At 34.7% G+C, this 27,333-nt stretch overlaps 2 protein-coding genes across 3 annotated transcripts in view; one reads left to right on the top strand and one right to left on the bottom strand.

Moving 5' to 3' along the window:
- Positions 1-27,327, bottom strand: part of PTEN (phosphatase and tensin homolog) — a 102,826-nt gene extending 75,499 nt beyond the window's left edge. The window contains exon 1 of one of the 2 annotated variants that reach the window (XM_010838478.1): positions 26,804-27,327. In XM_010838478.1, coding sequence (XP_010836780.1) covers positions 26,804-26,882 — 79 coding nt within the window. In that variant the 5' untranslated portion in view covers positions 26,883-27,327. The remainder of the gene's footprint in view (positions 1-26,803) is intronic. The other variant, XM_010838479.1, reaches the window with a different exon arrangement.
- The window catches only part of KLLN (killin, p53-regulated DNA replication inhibitor), a 2,567-nt gene continuing 2,154 nt past the window's right edge, over positions 26,921-27,333 (top strand). Inside the window, exon 1 of the mRNA XM_010838533.1 lies at positions 26,921-27,318. Coding sequence (XP_010836835.1) covers positions 26,921-27,318 — 398 coding nt within the window. The remainder of the gene's footprint in view (positions 27,319-27,333) is intronic.

Below are 27,333 nucleotides of genomic sequence, written 5' to 3'. Positions count from 1 at the left end.
TGAGCTTATTCCAGTATTATTTTCAACCCAAAATAACTACTTAAATTACTAAAACCTTTCATTTTGACATTGTAATTTAAGAAAAGATTACCTATTGACTATATGTTCTATATAATTATTAGTACTGCTTGGACAGATCTACAAAATATTTTAAGGAAAAAAATGTGCATAACAGAGTATATAGTATGCTACCTTCGTATAAAAGAAATACTTTATAAACTAATTTTTTACATGTATATTTGCCTGAATTGGAATGCTCCAACACACATACAGATAACTGAGAGACTAATAAAAATGGTTGCTTCATAGAGAAGTAGAGGGGAGGAGGCAAGCACACACTGAAACAAATCTGATTAAATATCAAATTGGTAACCAGGAGAAAGGATTTATTTCAAGGGTTATCTAGGCACTGTAATTTTACTGTACTTCTGGGCAGGAAGTTTTCTAAGAAAAAAGAGCTACAAAGAAATTTTAAACTTTTCCAGTAATTTCTAATGACATCAGTATTAGTATCTTCAAACTTTTTCTTTACATTATAGGAAAAATCAATGAAGTTAAGTTAATGACTTGAAGGTTTGTGATTACTGTAAGAGAAAAGAGATAACATTATAAAATCAAGAAATCAAGTAATAACTGAAAACATTCACATGAACTCATCCTTGCAGACATTTATATTGTTTAGGTCTTTCCAAAGAAACAGCCTAAAAGTATGTCACCTGCGCAGTAGTAAACACTTCTAGAACCCTGATTTCATCCTTAATATCATACTATATTGCTGCTGCTGCTGCTGCTGCTAAGTCGCTTCAGTCGTGTCCGACTCTGTGCGACCCCATCGACGGCAGCCCACCAGGCTCCGCCGTCCCTGGGATTCTCCAGGCAAGAACACTGGAGTGGGTTGCCATTTCCTTCTCCAGTGCATACAAGTGAAAAGTGAAAGCGAAGTCGCTAAGTCGTGTCTGACTCCTAGCGACCCGATGGACTGCAGCCTACCAGGCTCCTCCGTCCATGGGATTTGCCAGGCAAGAATACTGGAGTGGGGTGCCAAAGGTATCAACTCCTTGAAAAAACAGTTGATGTCAGATCTGGGGCAGGGAAGATACAGGTAATGTCCTTCTGTGCCAGAAAGCAAGGAAAGCATATATACATTAGTGGCCTATATCAAACACAGGAGCTAGCATGAAGCATGGCTAAATTTGTGACAAACTGAGCATCAGAGAAAAAATGTAAATGGTAGTAAATCAAAGAATCCTGAATAAAATAGAAATAAATCCCCAAGTCTATAAAGATACTCAATACAGAAAAGGTTACAACAAAAAATTATTTTCACTTTTAAGCTTTGATAAGTGTCTACTGGAATAGTTATTTTCTTTACTCTGAAATTGGTAAAGGGGAAGATAAAGGATTTATCCTACTTTTCCTGTAGGAACTCTATTTCAGGGCAACTCAATAGCTCCATTTCATAAAGCAAACACAACAGAAAACACCAGTTAATAAAAATAAAAATTTTAGAAAAATCAATTAGAATCAGAAAAATCAAACTTTGAAAGCCCTAATAAAATTACTGACTTAGGCAAGGATCAACAAATGGTACTAAATCAATAGGTGAGTGGATAATAACAAACTGAACTTTCTAAGAGAGCCAAAGTAATACCACACAATGTATCTTCTAATGTAAGAAAACACCACATAATAGATCTTCTAATGTAAGAAGACAAACATAATTGAATAATGCACAGAAAAGACTGTTATCACCCAATTTCAGTGGCCAATCTCAGCATTACCAAGCAAGTTAAGTAGAGATCACATAACTTTTGATGTGATACAATATGAAGGACACAGCATCATCTATGAGAGCCAAATTATCTTCAATCTGAGAATCCATGAAGCACTTACATATAAATTTTAACTTAACAGGATGAGATAGAACAAGCTAAATGACATTATGTGTATAAACTGGACAATTCAAAACGTCTGTAGGTCATGACCCAGTATCTTTCAAATTATCTTTTAAAAAAAAATCAAGTATCATTTCAAAGCTGAAGAAGGGAGAAATGGGTAGCTGTCCTTGATTTAGAAAGACTTAGGGTTCTAAAAGTCAAATTCACTGGTACAATCCTGTTCTGGTTACTGCTTCAGACCAACCAGCCATTAAGGATATTTTTGAACCAACTAGAGAAATTTTAAATATGATCTAAGTATTGGCTAGATGAAAATTTACAGAAATGGAAAAGCAGATATTACTGACTGGGGAAAAAAAAAAAAGGTTTCAAAAGAGAAGGTACAATGTGATACTATTTTAATAAAAGAAAACATATACAGCATACCAGTATAATTAAAATATGTAGACAGAAAGATTACAAACTAAAGTACTAAAAGTAATAATATCTAGGTAGTAGGAATATATATTTTTTCTCATTTTTGCTTGTTTTAATATGATCACCTATACTGTTTCTATAACAGGTTTAAAATGTTGTTTTATAATTATCTCCAAATCTATTTCCTAAGATATTTGTCTTAACAAAATATTGTCTTGCCCTGTATGACTTACAATCAGCTTTGTATGTAATTTTTTAAAAAGCTGAATTTCTTAAAAAAATAATAATAATAATAAAAGTATATAGGCCAGGAATAATTTTTGTCACTTTAAGAATACATAAATTCACCCTCAACTTCAAAAGGTTCCATTAGGATCATCATTTTTAACATCACAAATATTAGCCATCATCTATTATTCTCACATAAGAAAGCAGCCCCACTTAAAAAATGTAATTCCTAATTACCAAAATGCTTTAGGTATCCACTCACCAAAAAAAAAAAAAAGAAGAGACAAGAGACTCAAATCAAGCCTGAAGCACTACAATTCCTGAATATGAATAATCTTTACTTTTTAACTGTCTTATAGAATACAAACATAAGAAAATGGAAACTAACAGAAAAAAAAAAAAAAAATGAGGCAGCAGTAGGGAACCCCAAGCAGTGGCAACTAACACAAATCTGGAATTTCTAACTAAATAATTATAAACACATTTTACTAAAAAACATAAACTGAAATTATGCCAAGGTTTTCTGAGCAATGCAACAGAAATTTTTCATGTAAAAAAATTTTATTACTACTAACAAACTTATCTGACTTAACCATTAATTTCAGTGGGAATGCTAGTAAGCTTCCAGCCTTACAGGAAAGCATATAAGTGAGGGAAGGGATAAGTTAGGGATTTGGGGTTTATACATACACACTACTATATACAAAATCAACAAGGACCTACTGTACAGCACAGGGAATCATATTCATCTTGAATATCCTATAATGGAAAAGAACCTGAAAAAGAATATATATATATATATACACACACACACACACACACATACATACATACATAATTGAATTACTCTGCTGTACTCCTGAAACACTGTAAACCAACTGCACATCAATAAATTTTTTAAAAAGCACAGAAATATAAAGCCCCTTGAAATGCAGTCATTTTAACAAAGACTAAATTTAGATTTATCCTTGTACTATGAATATTAACAAATAAAGTAAATAAGGTTGCAAAGGGCTTGGTTAACTTAAGAAAAATACTTGTCAGTAACTACACATGAATGGGGATACTCATCGGCTCCCTCCTTTACTCAATTATCCAAACACACACTGAACATTCGCATACTGAACATTGTGCACAGGACACTGAGAACATAAGTCTAAGTAAGCAAAGACTACCACACTCTAGGAGTTCCTATTCTATCAAGGAAGACAGACACACAAACCCACAACTACGCCAAAGGCCCCACTACATATACAGAAGATCAAGATGTTTTAAGAGCAAGAGAACGAAGGATTAATTCTGCAGAGGTAGAGATAAAGTAGGTAATATGTTAGAAATGACAAAGTAGATAGGTAATATGTTAGAAATCCTTAAGAAATAAGTCATACATCAGAAAAAAGAAGAAACAAAAGCAATTACAACATTCTAAACAGAGGGTAGAACAAATACACGGAAATACTGAGTTGGTCAAAAAGTTCATTCAGGTTTTTCCATACCATCCATGGAAAAACTCCAAAGAACTTTTTGGCCAACCCAACACATAAAATATTCAGAAGAAGCAAGCAGTCCAGTACAGCTCACACACAAAGCTTTATGCAGAAGGTGGCAGGACTGATGAAGATTAAGTCTAGGTTTAAGGATGCTGTGACAGGAAGTTCAAGTCAATCAGACAGATAAGGAGTCAAAGGCCAGGATCAACACGGGAGTTTCTAGCACAGCAACAACCCATGGTTCTGCAATGTCTTACTGAGCAACAATCCAATTCTTCCTTTAAACAGAATTGAGCAATCTAGCCTTCTCAAAGTTTCATTTTCCTCAGACTTACACCTTCTTTATTCATACAGTATGAAATTCTACCCAATACTCTGGCATCCATCATAAATTAGAAAAACAGAGACCATGTTTCAGACAGTATGCCAAATACATTCTCATTTAATCCTAACAATCCTTTGAAGTAACATTACCACTTCACAGATGATGAAAGTGTCTTGCTCTTTGCAAGCCCAAGGACTATACAGTCCATGGAATTCTCCAGGCCAGAACTTTCCCTTCTCCAGGGGATCTTCCCAACCCAGGAATCGAACCCTGATCTACCACATTGCAGAATTCTTTACCAGCTGAGCCACAAGGAAAGTCCAAAGATGATGAAACTGTGGATCAAAAAGAATGGCCCCAAAGCCATCAGTAGTTAAGTTACAATTCAAATACTCTATGTATGTAACTTCAAATGGAAGTAATTTACTAATCAAACATTAAAAAACTTCTAAAAGACAACAGAAAAATCTACTGGTATTTCCAAAACTGATGTCAGCAACTAATGAGTACTCAATTTTGAGGCAAACATTTCTCAAGCCAAGAACTGTATAAAATAAAATGTTTCTTACATACAACATTTTTGCTTCTCGTTAAAATTTTTATGACATACTTTTTTTAGATAATTTCAACCAAACAGGAATAACCAAGGGAGGAAATATTAGAATAAACTTAACTGGATATTACTTTGAATAACACTTACTGGATATTATTTTGAATAATAAGTAGAAGGGGCTAATAAAAGTACCCATCATATAGGGTTGTTTTAAGGATTAAATGATTTAACATATGAACAATGCCTAGAACATAATGTTTGTCTATCAATTGAACAAATGGTATAATACTAGATCTTAAGAGCCCACTGTAACTGTTCAGTCGTTTTTCAATGACACTGCAGGAGACACAGGTTCGATCCCGGGTCGGGGAAGATCCCACATGCTGTAGAGCAACTAAGCCCGTGTGCCACCACTACTGAGCCTGCGCGCCCTGGAGACCATGCTCCACAACAAGGGAAGCCACCGCCATGAGAGGCTCCCACGGCAATGGAGACCCAGCACTGCCGAAAATAAATAAGAAATAAATGAGAAATTATAAAAGGCTTAAAAAAATGTGGGTTGAGATCTCATGAGTCTACCTTACCTCAGAAGTTTGAGCCTAAATTAATGCGGTTCAAATGATAAATTTACCTTGAATTTTCAAACAGAGGATAACAATCAAATATAGCTCCCTAAGATACTTTGTTTTACTACTTTCCATTCTATTGCATATTTTATTAAAATGGTAAGGGAGGGAAAAACAGGCCCCCTGAGCCTTATTTTCTAACAATGTGTTCCTGACACAAAAGCTGAATCTTATTTGAAGCATAATTACTAACAGTAAAGCAGTTCCGAAAAGTTTCTCTGTAGTACTCCATATAGTATATATACAGATATGCTTATCCCTTTACAACTTACAAACTGAAATGCAGTCTTAAATTACAAATCACTAACTACTTATTTTTCCTGCTATAATTATTTCTAGGAAAATTATTTCCATAAGTCACATAAGAGTTATTTTTAGAATTCTAGTTAACTGAAAGGTGTGCCATATGAAGCTAGAATATGGGACATGGACAGGTCAAATAAAAGTGACACAAAGATTCAGCGAGTCTCAAAAAGTATCCAGAGCAAATCTGAAGTTGCCCAGATCACAAAAGGAACACTGAGCTAAACTGGCAGCAGGAGTAAAGGAATCAAGTCAGACTGACAAGAGAAGACAACAATCAAAAACAAGTTAGCAAATACCAGAACTTCACCATTTAATTTCATTTTCTAGGAATATCTGGAGCTTTTCTCGACTATCTGGGAGTCTTTCAACTCACAGGCACTTAAGGCTCAGGTGAGAAGAAAAATTCAGCCACTGATTCATTAGTTATTACATCAGCTTTACATTCCTTTCAACAAATTTTAACAGGTTTAAATTTAACAAATACTTTCCAAATATGTCACAGTTATATCCACATTATCAACCTTTATAATCAATTATGCTTAAAATACCAGCCATGCTCATAGACTTCTATGACTTTCTCATTTAATAAAAGATTTTACATTTCTTACTAGATTTTTTTTTCCTTAAAAAGTGTGTTAAATGTTTGGATCTCGTTTCTAAACTGATGATTCACATTGGGAGGAAAGCAGAAATACAAAGTGCTTGAATTTCCCAGTTGATAAAGTGTTAATTATTTATTACTTAAGAACATCTGCCCTAATACATGTCATATAATCATCCCTCTACAAACCAAATTAATGCAGCCTAAAATTTCATTTTCTAAAGTGAAAAGGGCACAAAGGTACAAAAGCATGAACTACAGAAATAATGAGAAAGAATTGCTCAAAAAGATGGGAATTTTAAGAATAAAGGAGATATGAACAGGAACACTGGAAATATTTTCTAGGTGAAAGGCCCTGTTCTAAGCACTTAATGTATATACTGTTTTTTAATATAGAATACCAGAATTCTATCCTTAGCTTTGCAACTTAAAAGCCTAGACTTCAATTAAGTTACTGAATCTCTAAACCTCAAATGCTTTTGTTTTTCTATAAAATAATAAGACTTGCTGCAAATTCTTCACTGGTTGTTTCAAATATCAAATGAGAAATGCGGAATTATCTTTAAATTATAAAACTGCAAAGGGGTCTACCGTTGTAAATAAGGGGCTGTAACTATTTGAAGTTGCATAAGTTAGAAACATCCTGTTTTTTTTAGTTTAAATGTCTCATTACAAGGCAACTCAATATAGTGTCTTCAAAAACAAAGTATAAAAGGAAGTTCAATATATTCACTTAAATTCACTTTAGCATAAATTTTAAGTTTCATTGAACACTTTTAAATTTTCTGCTAGTACTGCCAAACCAGAAAGCCAAATAACTGAGGAACTACTAAAGTTTTCTATTTCTCCAAGCAATTTAAACCTCTCAACTTTCTTTGATGTTTTTATACTATACCAACTCTTCTTGACAGAAAAGTCTACATAAATTTATATCTCACTTTGTAAATGAAAACACCACATTCTTCAAAGGTAATATTAAGAACTGCTAGTAATTCTTCCACTTAGAAGCAACCCTATAAGTTGGTTCCCTCGGCAAGAAACTCGCAAGCTGTAACGCAGAGCTGTGGAGCCGCTGTGCCTTTTCCCTCTGGCAATCCTGCTCGAACACTACACTCTAAAACACAAACCAAAGCGGAAGGTAAGCTATGCAAAGATACGCACAGTAGTGCTGCTCAGCAAATCACAATATTTAGCCTGATGAAATATTATAGCTTTTAAAGTAAGTACCCAATGACATAAAAAATGTTTATAAAAGAGATCACAGAACAGTATGGAAACACTGATTCATAAGATCTAATTATGTTCATATGTACATTAACAGGGAAAGATAAATTCCAGTTGATATAAAACAGAAGTTAACTTTTTTCTATTAAACCATTCAAATTTAAGAATAATTCTGAAAATATTTCAAGCCAGATACATTAAGATTCCACTGAGCTTTACAAAAAAAAAATCTTTTTAAAGGAATAATCAAGGCACTGTGAACTTTTAACTATTTAAATTTAAGCAAATTAGAACCACAGAAAAATATGTTATCAAGTCACTGATGTGTGTATGCTTAAGTCGCTCAGTCGTGTCCAAGTCTTTGCAACCCCATGAACTAATAACACAAAAAAATATCTTATCAAGTCACTGATAGTATGAGCAATACTCTTAAAATCCAAAGCATAATTTATTAGTGCATTGAGCTGAGGTGTTTAGTGTATTAGTACCCTCAACTAACTGAATCAGTTTTTCTCCAGAGTAGTTGTTAACTATGAAATAATATATCTAACAACTGTTCAAGCCTGCATCTGTGAACCTCTAAAAATTTAAGTTGCTCAACTAACTGGTTTTAACGAGTACACCGAACAATTACCTTCTTCCTAGGTCTCTGGATGAATACGATAAGACTGATTTCCTGTTTCAGAACTCTGCTGCTGTTAAAATACACACACACACACAGACACACACACACAGACACACACACACACACACGTACACATACCCCTCCCTTCAGTGTTGCTCCCACTAAAAAACATCTAAGATTGACTACTAATGACAAATAATGTTCAAAAAGATTATCAGTTCAACAACATGCATTAGACACTTATCAACATTATAAACTTGAACTAATCCAAATACTAATTTTCTACCACAAAATCTTAATAAAACATATTAAAGACTGTAAAAATTGAAATTACTTCAATCCATTATTACACTAAAGAACATAAGAGGGTGTCTTTTATGCTCTAATATTCACACTCAATGTTAAGATTTATGCATTACTTCTGTAATATCATTCTATGATAAAAGTCATTCTTTTATCATTTAATAGAAGTAACTACCGAAAACATTAGTTTTGGCTACTTTATAGCTATGCAAAAAGATAAAAGGTCATTAACTTTTACAGAAAACAAGACATCCAAAGAGTTAAGGTACAGAAGATGGCAAGGGATTTGTCAGTAGTATGACAACAAAAGCCTAGTAACATTCAGCGCCAATTCACTCAATATTAGCAAACTGCATTCTGGAAGAAAAAAAGATTACAACAGTTGTAACTGAATTGACCTTTCAGATACAATCATGAACAAATTTTCTAACATTCAAAACTACCACACACAAGCTAAGAAAAAAAAAGTTCTAATACAAATGTGTCTTCAACAAGTGCATTTTCCTTCTCCTATTAATTCAGCCAAAACTGCAAAATTTTTAAACTAACTTCTAACAATCAAATCTACCTTTTAAAGAAAGTCATTAATTTGATCCATATTAAAGGGAAAAAAGCTCCAAACAAGTATGTACTTACTGCTTCATTTTATATTTGGCTTTAATATTATAAAATCTAATCTCTTTATTTCATAGCTTGAGTCAGAAAATCATTTAGAAAGTACTTACTTTTTCCCTCAACCAGCAAAAATAGTGTTGCCTCAGTGCAGTATTTTAATCTGGGTAAGAACAATATGAACTAGAAATTCGGACAGATTTCAAAATATGAAGGCAAATATATTGGCATTCATTCCTCTACTGCTAAGAATCATGTTACTGATCTTATGATAAGTGCCTTGTTCTAATACTGTATGATTCATATTCCCACTGATGGTATTTTAACCATACCAATTTAAAACTGATTGAATAAGTGTATTATCCAAAAGATCTTAAATTACATATTTGCTAAAATACTAAAAAAAATTCATCTTAAGATTTAATAAGATACAGTTTTAGAATATACTAACAGCTATAAGCGGGTGCAATGGCACCCTACTCCAGTACTCTTGCCTGGAGAATCCCATGGACGGAGGAGCCTGGTAGGCTACAGTCCATGGGCTCGCTAAGAGTCGGACACGACTGACGCGACTTAGCAGCAGCAGCAACAGCTATAAGAATGAGTCTACATAGCTGGCTTTGAACTGTTATCACTCTTAACTCTAGACGACGTGTCCCATTTTAGTATGAACCCAATTATTGCAACTAGGGGAAGAGACACAATTACTGACCATGATTAGTTATGGAATCTTCATATCCAAAGGAGAACACAGTAAAATACCTTGGAAATTAAGCTGAAACATTAAAAAAAAACTTAGTAACTTTTGCATCCAGTAAATAAACTTTTAAAAACACAACATTTAACACAGAGGAAGACAAAAATACCAACAGTTAGATGGAAATGAGAGAAATGAAGAGGAAGACAAGCTCTTATCAATACCTCACACCCTTTAAATACTATAAACAGCACAGGTGAAGACTTGTAAACCTCGAGTATTTAGACAGAAACTCTCACCTACACATGCACCACACTCCATGTAAGAGCTATAATTTAGGTATGTACTATCTATCTACCACCCCCCCCCAAAAAGGGCATCATTCTTTTCACGGCCTACAATTCAAGAATGTAAACTCTATAAACTGATACTAGTAAAACAATTTAATCAGACATTAATTTTAAATTAGCAAGACATTTCTTACACAAACTAGAAACCCCAGACACAAAGCTGCATTTGAGAACATAAATTCAAAATCATATCTAAATATTACATCTGATCATATTAATCACACTTGGCATGGTAACAAACTTCTCAGTAAAAAACAATGTCCACAAAGTAGATTAAAATTAATCAGATCCTATTAAGCCCAATATGCAATTTTAAAGACGTCTAAGAAACAACAACTAAATTCTTAGGGATGATAAGAAATTAACAACTACTGCTGTGGTTGAAAATGTAACACCAAGATTTTAGAGGAAACTCATTTACTAGCATACAGACAAGAACTGAGCTTACAGAAGAAAGCAAAGCACTTAAAAAATATTTAAGCAAATTTTTAAGGAAGAGTTATTCTATCCAATTCCTGGTTGAGTTCTAGAATAATGAATTTCTATAAATCAACTCTTAGGAAACCTAAAGCTTAAAAACCTTATACAACTACAGTACTAAAATCTTGTCTAACATAATATCTCAAGTTAAAACATTATTTTTCCACTTATATATCCAAACAACCTTAATAAATGATAAAAGTCAGACTTTCATTACATAATATTTAGTTCCCAACCACTATCTTCAAATTTTAGTAGAAAAGTATCAACACTGGCATAACCATTGTTTTATTTTTGCAAAAGCTTAAAATTTGATATTTCTTTTAAAAATTTATAATTAATAGATGATTCCAAAAGGAGAAGTCTCAAAACCACTTACATCACTAGATTATCTTAACTTTTTCCTATATTTGTGTAACAGATGGCAAGCCTTACTTCTTGGACATTATACAATAATCACAATCTGCGTGACCTTTTCAGCACCAAAAGGAACCCAAATAGCCTAATAACCACTAACAGTATGGAGGTTCCTTAAAAACTAAAAATAGAGTTACCATATGATAAGGCAATGGCACCCCACTCCAGTACTCTTGCCTGGAAAATCCCATGGACGGAGGAGCCTGGTAGGCTGCAGTCCATGGGGTCGCTAAGAGTCAGACACGACTGAGCGACTTCACTTTGACTTCTCACTTTCCTGCATTGGAGAAGGGAATGGCAACCCACTCCAGTGTTCTTGCCTGGAGAATCCCAGGGACGGGGGAGCCTGGTGGGCTGCCGTCTATGGGGTCGCACAGAGTCGGACATGACTGAAGCCACTTAGCAGCAGCAGCAGCATATGATCATTCAATCCCATTCCTGGTCACGTATCTGGAGAAAAACAGGATCGAAAAGGATACATGCACCTCAAAGTTCACTGCAGCACTGTTTACAGTAGCTGAGACATGGGAGGAACCTAAACGTCCATCAACACAGGACTGGATAAAGAAGATGTGGCACATATACACAATGGAATATTACTCAGCCATTAAAAAGAATGAAATACTGCCATCTGCAGCAACATGAACGTACTGAGAAACTGTCACACTGAGGAAAGCCAGAGAAAGAGAAATCTCATATGCCATCCCTTATATTCAGAGTCTAAAAAGAAATGATACAGATGAACCTATTTACAAGCCAGAATCTGCCTCACAGACTAAAGAGAACAAACTTATGGCTCAGGTGGGGCGGGAAAGCAAGGAAAAGTGATAGTAGTTAGGGAGTTTCAGATCACCATGTACACATCGCTATGTTTAAAATGGATAATCAACATGAACATATTCTATAGCACAGGGAACTCTGTTCAATGTTATGTGGAGCCTGAAGGGGAGGGGTGTTTGGGGGGAAATGGATACATATATATGTATTGAGTCCCTCTGCTGCCACCTGAAACTATCACAATATTGTTAACTAGCTACATTCCAATATAAAATAACAACTTTTAAAAATTTAAAAGAAAAAAAGAGGGTGAGGACTCAAATCAATAAAGCTAGAAATAAAAAAGGAGAAGTAACAACTGACACTGCAGAAATACAATGGATGTGAAGAGATTACTTCAAGCCCATATGCCAATAAAATGAACAACCTGGAAGAAATGAACAAATTCTTAGAAACGCACAACTTTCCAAGAACCAGGAAGAAACAGAAAATATTAACAGACCAATCAGAAGTAATGAAATTGAAACTGTGATTAAAAATCTGCCAAAGTCCAGGACCATATGGCTACACAAAGAATTCTATCAAACATTTAGAGAAGAGATAATACCTATCCTTCTCAAACTCTTCCAAAAAACTGAAGAGGAAAAACACTGTTGGAACTCTATGAGACCACCATCACCCCGATACTAAAACCAGACAAAGATAATGAAAAGAAAATTACAGCCCAACATCACTGATGAACATAGATGCAAAAATCCTCAACAAAACATTGGATTGGCCAAAGGGTTCCTTTGTGTTTCTCCATTAAAGGATACAGAATAATCTGAACACTTTGGTCAACCCAAAACTAGCAAACTGAATTCAGATCCACTTTAAAAGGATCATATACCATGATCAAGTGGAATTTATCTCAAGGATGCAAGGATTCTTCAATATATGCAAATCAATCAATGTGACATTCCACATTAACAAATAATAAAAACCACACGGGGCAGTTGCTGGCAGTCCAGTGGTTAAGAATCCACCTTGCAATGCAAGGGACACCGGTTTAATACCATATGCCGTGGAGGATCCAGGTCTGTGCACCCATCTACTGAGCCCATGCTCCATGAGCTACAATTACTAAGCCCATGCACAGCAATTCTGAAGACTACACACCTAGAGCCTGTGCTCCACAACCAGAGAAGGCACTGCAATGAGAAGCCCACACACAGCAATGAAGAGTAGCCCCCACTTGCTACAACTAGAGTAAGCTTATGTGCAGCAATGAAGACCCATCACAGCAAAATTTTTTTTTTAAATATTTTTTAAAAATGGTCATCCTAGTGATACAGAAAAACTTTTGACAAAATTCAACACCCATTTATGATTTAAAAAGAAAAAAAAGGTTCTCTAGAAAGTGGGCATAGATGAAACCTATCTTAACATATTAAAGGTCACATATGGCAAACCCACAGCAAACATTTTCAATGGTGAAAAACTGAAAGCGTTTCCTTTAAGATCAGGAACAAGACAAAGGTGCCCACTCTCATCACTATTACTCAACATAGTCTTGGAAGTACAAGCCACAGCAATCAGAGAAGAAGAAATTAAAGGAATTCAAATTGGAAAAGAAGTAAAACTGTCACTGTTTACAGATGACATGATACTATACTTACAAAATCCTAAAGATTCTATCAGAAAACTATTAGAGCTAATCAATAAACTTAGTAAAGTTGCAGGATACAAAACAAAGAGAAATCTCTTGCATTCCTATACAGTAACAATGAAAGATCAGAAAGAGAAATTAAGGAAACAATTCCATTTACCACTGCAACAAAAAAAGAAATAAAATCCAATCCTAAGGAGGCAAAAGACTATATGTAGAAAACTGTAAGATACTGATTGAAGAAATCAAAGACAACACAAACACATGAAGAGATATACCATGTTCTTGGACTGGAAGAATCAATATTGTGAAGATAACTATACAACTCAAAGCAATCTACATATTCAATGCAATCCCTATCAAATTACCAATGGCATTTTCCACAGAACTAGAATAGAAAATCTTACAGTTTGTATGGAAACACAAAAGACTCCAAACAGACAAAGCAATCTTGAGAAAGAAAAACAGAGCTGGAGAAATCAGGCTCCCTAATTTCAGACTATACCACAAAGCTACAGAAATCAAGACAGTATGGCACTGGCACAAAAACAGAAATATAGATTAATGGAACACGACGGAAAGCCCAGAAATAAACCCATACACCTATGGTTAATTAATCTATGACTAAAAACGACAAGAATATACAACTAAGAAAAGACAGTCTCAATAGGTGAGGCTGGGAAAACTGGATGGCTACATGCAAAACAATAAAATTAGAATACTCTCAAACATAATACACAAAAGTAAACTCAAAATGGATTAAAGATCAAAATGTAAGGCATGACACTACAGAGCTCTTAAAGGAAAACAGGCAGAACACTCTTTAACATAAATCACAGCAAGATCTTTTTTGACCAACCCCTAGAGTAATGAAAATAAAAACAAAAATAAACAAATGGGACCTAATGAAACTTAAAAGCTTTTGCAGAGCACAGGAAATCATAAATAAGATGAAAGGACAGTCCTCAGAATGGGAGAAAATATTTGCAGCAAAGCAACTGACAACAGATTAGTCTCCAAAATATACAAACAGCTCATGCCAACTCAGTATCAAAAAGATGAACAACCCAATAGAAAAAATGGAAGAAGACCTAAACAGGAATTTCTCCAAAGACATACAGACGGCCAATAAACACATGAAAAGATGCTCAACACTGCTAATGCAAATCAAAACTACAGTGAGGTATCACCTCACACTGGTCAGAACAGCCATGATCAAAAATTCTACAAACAATAAATGCTGGAGAGGGTGTGGAGAAAAGGGAATCCTCCTACACTGTTGGTGGGAGTGTAAATTGGTATAGCCACTGTGGAGAACAGTATGGAAGTTCCTCCAAAAACTTAAAACCACCATATTACACAGCAATCCCACTACTGGGCACATAACCTGAGAAAATAGTAATTCAAAAAGACACACATGCCCCAATGTTCACTGCAGCACTATTCACAGTAACCAGGACATGGAAGCAACCTATATGTCCATCAACAGATGAATGGATAAAGAAGACATGATACATATAAACAAGGGAATATTGCTGCTGCTGCTGCTAAGTCCCATCAGTCATGTCTGACTCTGTGCGACCCCACAGATGGCAGCCCAACAGGCTCCTCTGTCCCTGGGATTCTCCAGGCAAGAACACTGGAGTGGGTTGCCATTTCCTTCTCCAATGCATGAAAGTGAAAAGTGAAAGAGAAGTCCTTCAGTCATGTCCGACTCTTGGCGACCACATGGACTGTAGCCTACCAGGCTCCTCCATCCATGGGATTCTCCAGGCAAGAGTACTGGAGTGGGGTGCCATTGCCTTCTCCAAAGGGAATATTACTCAGTCATAAAAAGGAATGAAATTGTGCTATTTGCAGATAAGTGAATGGACCCAGAGACTGTCATACAGAGTGAAGTAAGTCAGAAAAACACATACTATACATTAATGCAGATATGTGGAATTTAGAAAAATGGTATAGATGAACTTATTTGCAAAGCACAAATAGACACAGAGGTAGAGAAAGAGGACAAACGTAAGAATACCAAAGGGGAAGTGGAGGTGGGGTGGATTCGGACACTGGGATTGGCATATATACACTACTATGCGTAACATCGATGACTAATGAGAACTGACTGTAGAGCACAGCACAGAGAACTCTACTCAATGCACCATGGTGACCTACACAGGAAGGAAATCCAAGGAAACGGACATACGGATATGTGTAGCTGATTCACTTTGCTGTAGAGCAGAAACACAACACTGTACAGCAACTATACACACCCCCCAAAAAGGAATTGAAACAAGTATATCTCATTTGGAAAATGTTACACTAACAAGTAATTTTGTTTAAAAAAGAGAAAGTCTGTTTCTTTTGCAATATTTTTGTTCTAACTACAGGAATTAATAAATTCACTGAGAATTATCATTTACCTAATAAGGTTAAACTCATTTCCATGTTTTTGTAACTGATACTTAAAAATAAAATTTGATATAGACTATCACAAAAATTAATAGATTATTAATGCAAATACACAACAAACCTGCATCAATTACTATCACCAATTACTGTGACCAAGGCAACCAAGTAAATATAAATTGCTATCATTCAAAATATGCTCTAGGGCAGGGGTCCCTAAGCTCAGGGATACAACGGCTGATGATCTGAGGTGGAACTGATGTAATAAATAACAGAAATAAACTGCACAATACATGTAATGTGCTTCGATCATCCCAAAACCATCTCCCCTATCTGGTCCATACAAAAGTTGTCTTCCATGGAATCAGTCCCTGGTGCCAAAAAGGTTGGGGACCACCACTCTAGAGCACAGTAACATCTCGACAAGTCAAACCCTTTCTAATTAGAGAGAGGAAAGCAACAGGGTTATAATAACTTTAACACAAAATGATGTGATAGTTTAATCAAATGACTTCTGTATCCACTTTCAACACAACAGAAGTACTACTCCTACCATAGCAAAAGAATATTTGACAGATCAAAAGTAGCTAAATTCTATTTGCCTCACTCCAATATTATTAAAATATTCTTAAAATTTAAATATGCAATAGCTATCATATAGTAAGGGGAAAAAAAGCTGCTAAATGTCAAACTTCAGCTACTTTTGTGTAACAGGTTATGATCTTGTGAATCAAAATGATGACAGCCTTTTCGAATATTTAGGTCATCTTAAATTCACAGTAAGGAAAATCAGAAAAGAACAGGAAAAAAAATTTGCCAAATATTAGAAAAATGTTTAACGTGTAACTAGAGAAACAAATATTTCTGATGACTCTGCCATTTCAAATAATTAACAAAATTATGAGGTGCTTTGGAAATTGTTAAAATGCACACACACCTTTAAGTTCAAACATACACACACACCTTTCAGTTCAAACACACACACACCTTTCAGTTCAAACACACACACACCTTTAAGTTCACTATGATGAATAATATTTTAAAATAGATTGATATCAACAAAAACTAAAAGCTAACATGGAAACATGAAGTTCCAGAGAAGTAGAAAAATAAGTACTTTTTTCAAAATTCTTTAAGTAGTTTTTATAAAATTTTCTTAAGTAAAGAAAATGGGGTTTTTTATTCATATACTGAAATAAACACCATACTTATTCAATTAAATTATAGCAACAAGTGCTATTTATTTTTCTTAAAATGTGAAGTTATCACATGATTAGCAGCCCTGGTTTTAAAATATTTATCAGTATCTCTGACTAGCTCCTATAATCATAAAGAATCAAAATAGTCAAAACTTAAATTTCATAAGGATTTTTAAAACAGGCCTTGACATCTGCCTGTGCAAAGTTGAGAAGCAAAGCAAATTGTATTATCAAGCGAACAGAAAAATATCATAGCAAACAATCTATTCCTAGAACACTTTCGTAATTATGTTTGTCCTAAAAACAAAACAAAACTCAGAATCCACTAAGCTACTCCCTTGGCATCTTCTCGTCTCTGGACTAAACTAAAACTCTGTCCCAATTTTTTCTAAAAACTTCACACATTAATGCAAGTTTTTAAATGTAGATAAGTAAAGCACTTATTCAATGGGCTGACAGCAAATTTAGGGTCTCGGAAAGAATGTAACACATGCATCAGAGAACCTTAGCTGGCCCTACTTTCTTCATCTGGAAAGAAACAAGACATTTTTATAACTTGTCAGAAATTTGCCATTTTACATCAGTATATTTAACTTCACCACATCTGATTATAACAAAAGCAGTTTTAGAATTAAAAAAGTGTAAGAGTAAAGAATGCATTAAACACCACAAAGCAAGTATCCTGTAAGTAAAGTATCTCCTAATTACGTAACTGACTACTTTTAAAACTACTGGCAATATAAAAATGAAAAAAAAAAAAAAAGCTTTAATAAAGCATATCCATCCTGTTAGAGAAGTTTTATGTAACATCCTTCTGAATACCTCATATAGTGCAATATACTTAACTTGAAAATATCTTCAGCCTTTTCTGACAGAAGTTCAAAGCAACACTTTCACAATCAGCCAAGTAACACATGAGCCTTCTTCAAATAAACCTTTTTTTGTTACCAGGGAACTTTTGTGGAAGAAGTTCTTATAAAGAATACTAGCCTAGCAGCAGTCAAAAAATACAGATGTTAAAAGCCTAGCTCTATCATTTATTAGCAATTTGACCTTCTTAAATATTACAACCTAAGGGCAAAGGTACTGACTTGTATAAAGTATCATACTTACTATATACCAAACACTTAAATCTCTAAATCAAGAGTTTCTTAACCTCAGCAGTGCTGGCAATTCGAGCTAGACAATTATTTGTTGTGGATGAGACTGCTCTGCGCATTGTAGGATGTTTAGCAGCATTCCTTGCCTCTACACCGAGACAGATGACAATAGCTTCTGCCCTTTGCCCCTCCTCCCCAAGCTGTGACCACCAAAAATGTCTTTGACATTGCCAAATACCCAGACAAGGCAGGAGGGGATCACCCCCAGTTGGCAACCAATATTCTGAAAATATATTCTTCCAACAAACCTAAAAAAGTACACACAAGTGTTTTTACCACCATGTTAGAGATGTGAAAAGGTTCACCAAGGTTAAGTATTTTGTCTTTTATTACATAACCGATAAATAGCCAAGCAAGGACTTCAGCTAGACTTTAAACCTAGCTAACTCCCAAATCTATACTCCTTCCATTCCACTATGCTTTTGTAAAACACATTGTCTTCGTCTGCAAAAATTAGGATAACAATTGCCATCTGAGCTATTTCGTATTTACAAATAAAATGATATGTATGTGTAAATTCTATTAAACTAGAGGAGATAACTAGTTTAAACTAAAGGAGATAACATATTAAGGATTTGCTTGACAGGAGATTCCCCTGATGCTGGGAGAGACTGAAGGCGGGAGGAGAAGGGAACAGAGGATGAGATGATTGGATGGCATCACCGCCTCAATGGACATGAGTTTGAGTAAACTCCGGGAGCACAGGGAGGCCTGGCGTGCTGCAGTCCATGGGGTTGGAGAGTCGGACACGACTGAGCAACTGAACTGAACTGAACTGACAGGAGATAATGTAATATGGTGGTTCACAAAGTGTGATCCCCAGACTACCATCATCAGTACCGTCTGGGAACTTAATGAAATACAAATTCTCAGGCCCCAACTCAGATGTTAACGAATCTGAAACTCTGGAGGTGGGGCAAGTAATCTATGACTTAAGTCTTGCAAGTTTTTACATGCCCATCTAAAGTTTGAGAACCACTGATGTATATAACGGGAAAAATACCGCACCAGGTGCCTAAAAACCCAGCACCCTCTGTGGACTCAATCTTCTAGTACCCTTTACAAGTTACTCATTTTTTTTTTTTGGAGCTACAATTCCTGTATAAAAAAATGAGGAAAGTAATGCTTGTGCCATCTTTCAGGCTGCTCCTTTTTTCTTGCAAAATCAAGTGCATTAACAATTATTAAAGGCTTTGTTAATGAAAAATGGTAAACAAATATAAGACACAGGGTATATGCTACCTAATTCTATTTCATTTTTCAAAAAAAAAATCCCTTCTGGCTTATATCATTTCTTCATCTTTCATATTTCATAAATGAATAAGTGAAAATGTTAAGTAAATTTTACAACAAAGCTCAGTTAAGCCTGACAAAGTACTATTTTCACATAATAAAAGAAAAAAGTCTACCCATTTCACTTTAACTCTGATAGATTCAAAGTCACTGATAAATACAATTTTAAAAAATAACACCTAAAAAATATCAAGCTTGGTAACATTCCCCAAACTTCATTTTAAAAGTAGAATACAGATTTCCATTCTATTTATTTAATCTCCAGTAAGTTCCAAATAAATAGAATACTCAAACAGAAGTATCTCACTAAATTCATGACAGCAAAAGAATTTTAAATGAAAAAAAAAAAAACCAAAAAAACTATATATTTAAAAAAAGGACTTGTTTGCAATTCAACATGTATGCTGTACTAATAAATCACTTTAAGAATATATCTGATTCCGGACTTCCCTGGTGATCCAATACTTAAGAATTCATCTTCCAATGCAGGAGACAAAGGCTCAATTCCTGGCCAGGAAATTAAGGTCATACGAGCCACAGGGCAACTAAGCCTGCGTGCCACAACAAGAGAGCGCATGTGCGCCACAACTAGAGAACCCACGCACCACAATTACTAAGCCATGTGCTTTAGAGCCTTGGCTCCACAACAAGGGAAGCCCATGGACCACAACTAGAGAAAGCCCAATCACTGCAACAAACACCCAGAACAGCCAAGATTTTTTTTTTTAATTTAGGAAAAAAACTATATATATCTGCTGTAAGGACTACCTGCTTCAAATCACAACCCGTTTCATAACACCTTAATTACATCTTCCTTAAAAGATCAAAAATACTAAATACATAAAATTAGCAGAATGCAATTAACACTAGTTAATATTTAGTTTATTTTGTTATTAAAGTATTAATGATTTAATAATCTAGTCGATTAATTAGTAATTAATACTAAAGAAGAGAGAACCTTATTATATTCAGCCTAAAAACCTACAAAAAGCAAAAGAAATAAAATTGAAAGCTATTCTGAAGGGCTTTAATAACACTAAATCAACTATAAGTTTGGGGTAGTGATATAAAACAAAATTTAGGTGCATGTAATATAAAATAGAGAAAGTGAGGGAATTTTAGACAATGAAGTTTTCCTAGAAGTTGTCAAAATGCACAGTTCAATTCTGCAACCCAGACTTGCACCAAAAATACAGCTAGTTTATCCAACATATAACAAAACATGTAGAAATCATGTAATCAGATAGTTGCATACATAATTAGACAGCACAATTCATTCTATAATACAAAACAAATAAGAAAAAAACAAAAACCTCCCTGGAAATCAAGTGCTTCACTACTGAGGGCACTGTGACACAGCAAGGAGACCAGAACAGGGAAAGAAAAAAAAAGACTGATCCCCATACACAAGAAATGGCCTCTAATAGGCAGGTCTCAAGCTTATTCCATCTTTCCCCATACCTGGTAAGAATAAATTAAGAAAAAATCTTTTAGTTCTTCTTCCCATTTCTAGGGCCTAAAACTGGATCAAAAGTGAAAATGGGAAATACTACAAAGGTTTAACCTAAATAAAACTCCCATATTAATGCACTGCCAGATTATTTTAAGTGCAAATGATAATGTAATAAATGTAACTTGGCATTCAAAGCTGCATGACTCCTCCAAAAATCTGAACTTAAAAAGAAATGCTACAGTACCTTTACTGATAGTTTATGTTACTGCTGTTTCACATAATAAATGTTTTGGGACAGAGATTACTCTGTGAATAAAATATATGATATTTTTGTTGACCTGTCTTTAACTCTAAAGAAAATTTAATATTTTAACAAATTTTTAATGTTATAACAAAATTTTATTTTTCTACTTCATATTGAGGAAGTTTTCATCATACCTTAGTATTTACAGCAAATAGTCTTTGATTAGTATGATTAACGCTTCTACAGTATGAGGGAGCAGAGCGTCAAATTACTTGTGATGAAACAGCAAAATCACAGACATTTTATACTCAGAGCTCCTAAAGGAATATCCCTATTTTAAAAAACACTCATAGCATGAACCAATTAATATGGCAACATATCCAAACTGAGGAAATTCAGTTAAAATCACTGCTCCTCCCATACATGAAAAGACAAATAATTTCTCATACATGGGTAACCTGGAATTATAATTTTTAACAGCAGCAGTGCCCATTTAAATATTTACAAGGTGGCAAGTGCTATGCCATTACTTATCTCATTTATTTTTCAAAATAAACATTATATGGATGGGTACCATTATCCCCATTTCACAGATAATACAGATTGAGAAAAGTTAAGCAACCTACACAAAGTCATCCAGCTAATAAGTGTCAAGAGTCAGGATTCCAACACAGGCAGTGTTGGTTCCAGAGGCTACACTGCCACCTTAAAATCTAAAATGAAACAATGTACAATGTGTGGAAAAGACTCATACTCAATATTTTAATGTAATTTAAAACAGATTTAACCTTATTTAAAACCTATAAAACCATACCCACCAGGTGAACTCTTCTTTAATGAGAAATTCAACTTTTAGAAATATTACTATGATTGCCTAACTTTGTATTTACATACATAAAAGTAAGTTAGATTCACTGTCCATAGCTGAAGTGATGACTACTATAATAACTGTGTAACAACTTAAAATATGATACATAAATAGTGTTTCTTCCCACACTACATACAGGCTAAGAATAATTTTCTGCTGGAAGGTATTGCCATAGTATCCAAATCTGCCAAAAGGACCAATAAGTACACACCTAACACCCTGAAGATGTCTACTCATCTCTGAATGCAAACTGTTGCAAATGAAGTGAATTTGCCTTAACTATACTGAACTAAATTGAAACTTTCCATACGAAATTAATTCACCCCTAAGTTATGTTTATTCTTTTTAAATCAGTATTTTTCCAACAGTCTTTTTAATTCCAATGCAAATTATTTTAAAAGTACCAAACTGCAAATAGCTTTTTTGTAGCCAATGAAAAAATTCCAAAAAGTAGGGAATAGTAGGTGAATAGTCAAATCCAATATACTAATTTCACCTTTCCTGACAAATGAAAGTATTTTAAGTAAAACTGAATATATACTGAAATAATTTCTGACCCGAATCTCACAGTCTGATACATCTTAAGTCACTATCCTTAGAATAAATCCTAACAGAAATCGAACCACAAAAGACTATTGACTTTACTTAAAATCATGTTTATCTAACAGAAAAAGAGAAAAAAGAGTGACAGTTCTATGAAATACAAATAGAACTTCGGAACAAAGAGTGTCTACAGAAAAAAAAAGTATACCAAATAAATTTCTTTCATTAATAACATTTTTCTGAAAGCTAACTTCTTATAGTACAGCCAAGGCCTAACATTTCAAGTTAAGTGAAAAACCGTCATAAACGTGCAAACTTCTAAATTTCTTTTTACAAACTCCAATTTCACATACAATATAAAAACATTTCCTACGCTGCTGTCTCACTAGAAAGGTTGAGGTAAAAATTTTAAAATAGAATGTCTGAGTGATTTAATGTCAAAATTTTGTGAACTGATTTTCCCATAATAAATACTCTTACATTAAAAGTCACTGAAGTGATTACTTAAGTGGCTTAAAAATTATTACAAAGTATTAAGCTATCACCACATGAACAAATAGCAAATGGGGCAAATCTCAAAATGAGGACCTCTAAAAATCAGACTTCCAAAAAGTATTTTGTGATGTTAAGAGGTCTGTATTGTTTTTTTTCGTGGTTTATGGAATAAAGCAGATATTATACTGTACCACACAAGAATTAAAATATCACGTTACCTTCAATGTTGTTAAAATTCTAAAAGGTAATACATACAAATGCATCTTTCTCTATCTCTCTAAAACTATATTTAAAATTAACGTGGTTATGTCTCACCATATTTTATATTTACTATTTCTTTAGTGTATAATAAGCAATGTTAAATCTGCACTGATGACTACTATACTACAGTGAAAACTTTTACAATGAACAGCAATAAATTCCTTTTTCCTTATATTAAGAATTGCATAAACCGTAAATTTCTCAGATGTGCTTTATTCTTTAATACGCTTTATGAAAATGAAGTTTGTAGATTACCCTGTAACAATTAGGTGGCCCAGTCATTTTGCACAGGAAAGAAATACAATTTAACTGATATAAAAAGTGTAAAATAAAAACTTTTGAGTAGAATCTTTTCTAAAAAAAAATCTTCACTATGCAGTCATTTCAGTAATCACTCATCTTAAAAGATAACAGCTAACTTCAACAGTCACTATACTCTCTATGAATTAAAAAGTTTCCCCACGAACGTTAATTATTTGAAAATATGCAAACTTATCAAACAATTAAAAATCAATAGAAGCCTAAAGTGTCCATGAAATCTAAAAACAATGAATTTTTTATAGTCTCATGTTCAGTACTACTTTCCAGACTAATATTAAGGATAAACCCCCACCAACAAATTATTTTTAGAATAATTCAATTTTGCAAAAAACAAAAAAAAAAACCCCATAGTCCTCAATTTTCCTTTAAGGAAGTCACTTCATTACTGACTTTTATAAGAATACTCCAATCACTACTTTCATTAAAGAATTTAACTTTGAGAAGGCTAACTGCTGAAATAGATACTACAACTTGTCAGAGAAAAAGCTTTCAATGGCCATTTTAATTTTTCCCCCACCACAATAAACACAAAACACTGAAGTGAAACCAAGCAAACCAAAGTGCCTTGGTGTATCAAAATTATTGGAAGTGCAACTATCAAAAAGGCAAACCCTTTACTAACTTTCCTAACATGATTTTTTTTCATATCAACATTTGGCTCAATAAAACCACAACTCTAGAAATTAAGTGTTATTAGTCATTTGATGCAATATATGATAATGCTTTCTATGCATACCATAACTAAAAGGACAGTTTGAGAGAAAGTTGTAAGTCACATAAATTTCACACAGAGGCATGCACCCTGAAATCAAAGGAGAAATGGCTAATCACCGCACTGCTCACATATAAAAATCTGGTAGAATAATGATATTCTTGTAACTGTGATAATTTTAAATCAAAAATAGCAAAAATACCATTTTTATGCCAAAATAGCACAAACATACTCTGAATACTAAAAGCAATCTGCCTAACAAACAGCATTCTAGAAAAGTTTTTGAATGGGGGTTTACTTTAAAAAGTTAAACATTTAATTAATTTGGTCCTATACATCTAGATGACTGTCAAGTCACACCAAAAGACTACTTCTGAAATAGGTTACAAATGAGAAGAACCAATTAAGTATTTTTCATGATTATCTTCTGGGCAAACAGGTCAAGTTCAGCTTTAGTACTTTTTCAATTAATGCAACTCCAAAATGTCCAAATATTCTTTTAAAATACTATTTTTAAACTTAACAGAAAAGTTATGTGCGTGGTACAGCTACTTCTTCAGTAACTTTTACCTTCACTTCGTATCAAAAACTTGGGCAACATCAGCTGCAAATACTATGTATGTGCAGATACATAATCCAAAGGAATAAAACCTTCTTCATGTACGTAACATTTTTCTTCAAAAATATCTTCCTCACAGTTTTTAGCTAGAGATACAGGCACTTCAGTGTCACTCTACTATTAGGCAAAATGTTTAATGATACTTGGTAAGAAACCATTTTTTTTTTTAGTATACTCTATTAACACCTACACAACTGCTTAGTTTTAACTAAGTATTATCCACTGCTACAGTTCACATCACCAAATTTTTTTATCTTAATAGATACCTTAATAAAATGATTCAGTCACCTCAGACCAATAACTTAATCCTATTTTTCATGTATTATACACTGGCCTACCAGTGACTCTCAATTCCTAACGTATTTCCCATTCTGCAAAAAAGGAGGGCTCTATCCCCCATCCTTGATCAAAATTTGTTCATTATACCTGAAACTGTGAAGATTCATGCCTTTCAATAACCACTATCTTCTGAAATACAAAAGCCTAACTTTCAGACAGCCAACTGTACCCCAGTGAAATTCTTGGGTTTCTGTCTTATTCAACAAGCTGACTCAGTAAATTTAATACACCATATGAAAAAAACGAACACACCTACAATCCAAAAATGGAGTAATCCCCTCTTGCCAGCATTTCTGGTTATCAGCTGGTAAATTATATTTGATGTTCTACGCAAGTCAGAGTAAAATTAACGGATACCCAAAGGTGTCACAGGACCTGAAACCTAACTAAAGTTGAGTATCAATTCAAGTATCACAATCAATACTTAAATTTCAAGTGAAACTGAAGTTTAATCTCTGCAATCACCATTTGCTACACACAATACCCTTGAACCTACATAACATTATCATCTGAGATCAAAAACCACTCAATCTCCATTCTATTACGTGTCAGAAGAGCACTGAATCTACAATGCTACTGAACTGTAAATTTCATGTCCTATCCTTCATCATCTCAAAGAGACAAAAAAAAAAAAAACAAATTTAACAAAATCTAGTAAGAGCGTCTTTGAGAAGTGTCATGGTACTATTGATTTCAAACTGCAAAAACTTCTAAACACGATTCAAAGTTGAAATTAACTTAGTTTTAACACATAAACCTACTTTTGCCTTCAAATGAGCACCATGCATGCTAAAATGATTCTCTCTAAAGTTATGCAAATCAGTTCACAACTCACATTTTAAAAGAATCTATCAATGCAACCCAGGAAACTAAAAACAATCACTGCAAGATTCTGATGCAATAAGCCGTACGTGCAACACTAATTTTCCTTTTAATCTGATCTATACCCTTGATCTAGGGCCTAAAGCCAAGATTTAATCGAAATATGCTCAAGCTCAAAGCATCTACTTTTCTGTTCATTTAGTAGACCGGATTACCGAGCTCACTAATCCACTAACAGTGTACTGGATTCTGCGGACAATAGCCCTTAGAAAGAGACCCATCGGTGCCTTGACACTTGCAACCAGGCAAGAGTTCCGTCTAGCCGAACACACCCTAGGCTGAATGCATTCAAAAGAGACACAAAATATACATCTAGAAATCCGACCGGGGTTAAATGTCACCCACACTATGGACATTTTTTCGCATCCGTCTATTCCCACGTTATCAGAGAGAGTGACAGAAAGGCAAAGAGGAACAGCAGCCACAGAAATGGATACAGGTCAAGTCTAAGTCGAATCCATCCTCTTGATATCTCCTTTTGTTTCTGCTAACGATCTCTTTGATGATGGCTGTCATGTCTGGGAGCCTGTGGCTGAAGAAAAAGGAGGAGAGAGATGGCAGAAGCTGCTGGTGGCGGGGCTTCTTCTGCAGGATGGAAATGGCTCTGGACTTGGCGGTGGCTGATGCCCCTCGCTCTGCTGCCGCTTGGCTCTGGACCGCAGCCGGGTAATGGCTGCTGCGGCGGCTGCTGGATGGTTGCAGCGACTGGGCCTGCTTCTCCTCAGCAGCCAGGGGTCTGGCAGCGGCGGCAGCGGAATGGGGAGAAGAATAATCCTCGGAACGGTTGCCTCCTCCGGCGGCCTCCGGAGCCCGGGCCAGGGGGGGTGCGGCGGCGGCGGAGGGGAGGTTTAAAACCGGCCCGGGTCCCTGGATGTGCCGCCGCCGCCGCCGCCGTGTTGGAGGCAGTAGAAGGGGAGAGACCAACTCTCCGGCGTTCCCAGCCCTGGAAATGGTGACAGGCGACTCC

This window comes from Bison bison, unplaced genomic scaffold, assembly GCF_000754665.1.
Source record: "Bison bison bison isolate TAMUID 2011002044 unplaced genomic scaffold, Bison_UMD1.0 scf7180017864097, whole genome shotgun sequence".
NCBI lineage: Eukaryota > Metazoa > Chordata > Mammalia > Artiodactyla > Bovidae > Bison > Bison bison.
This window is presented reverse-complemented; position numbering and strand designations above follow the sequence as displayed.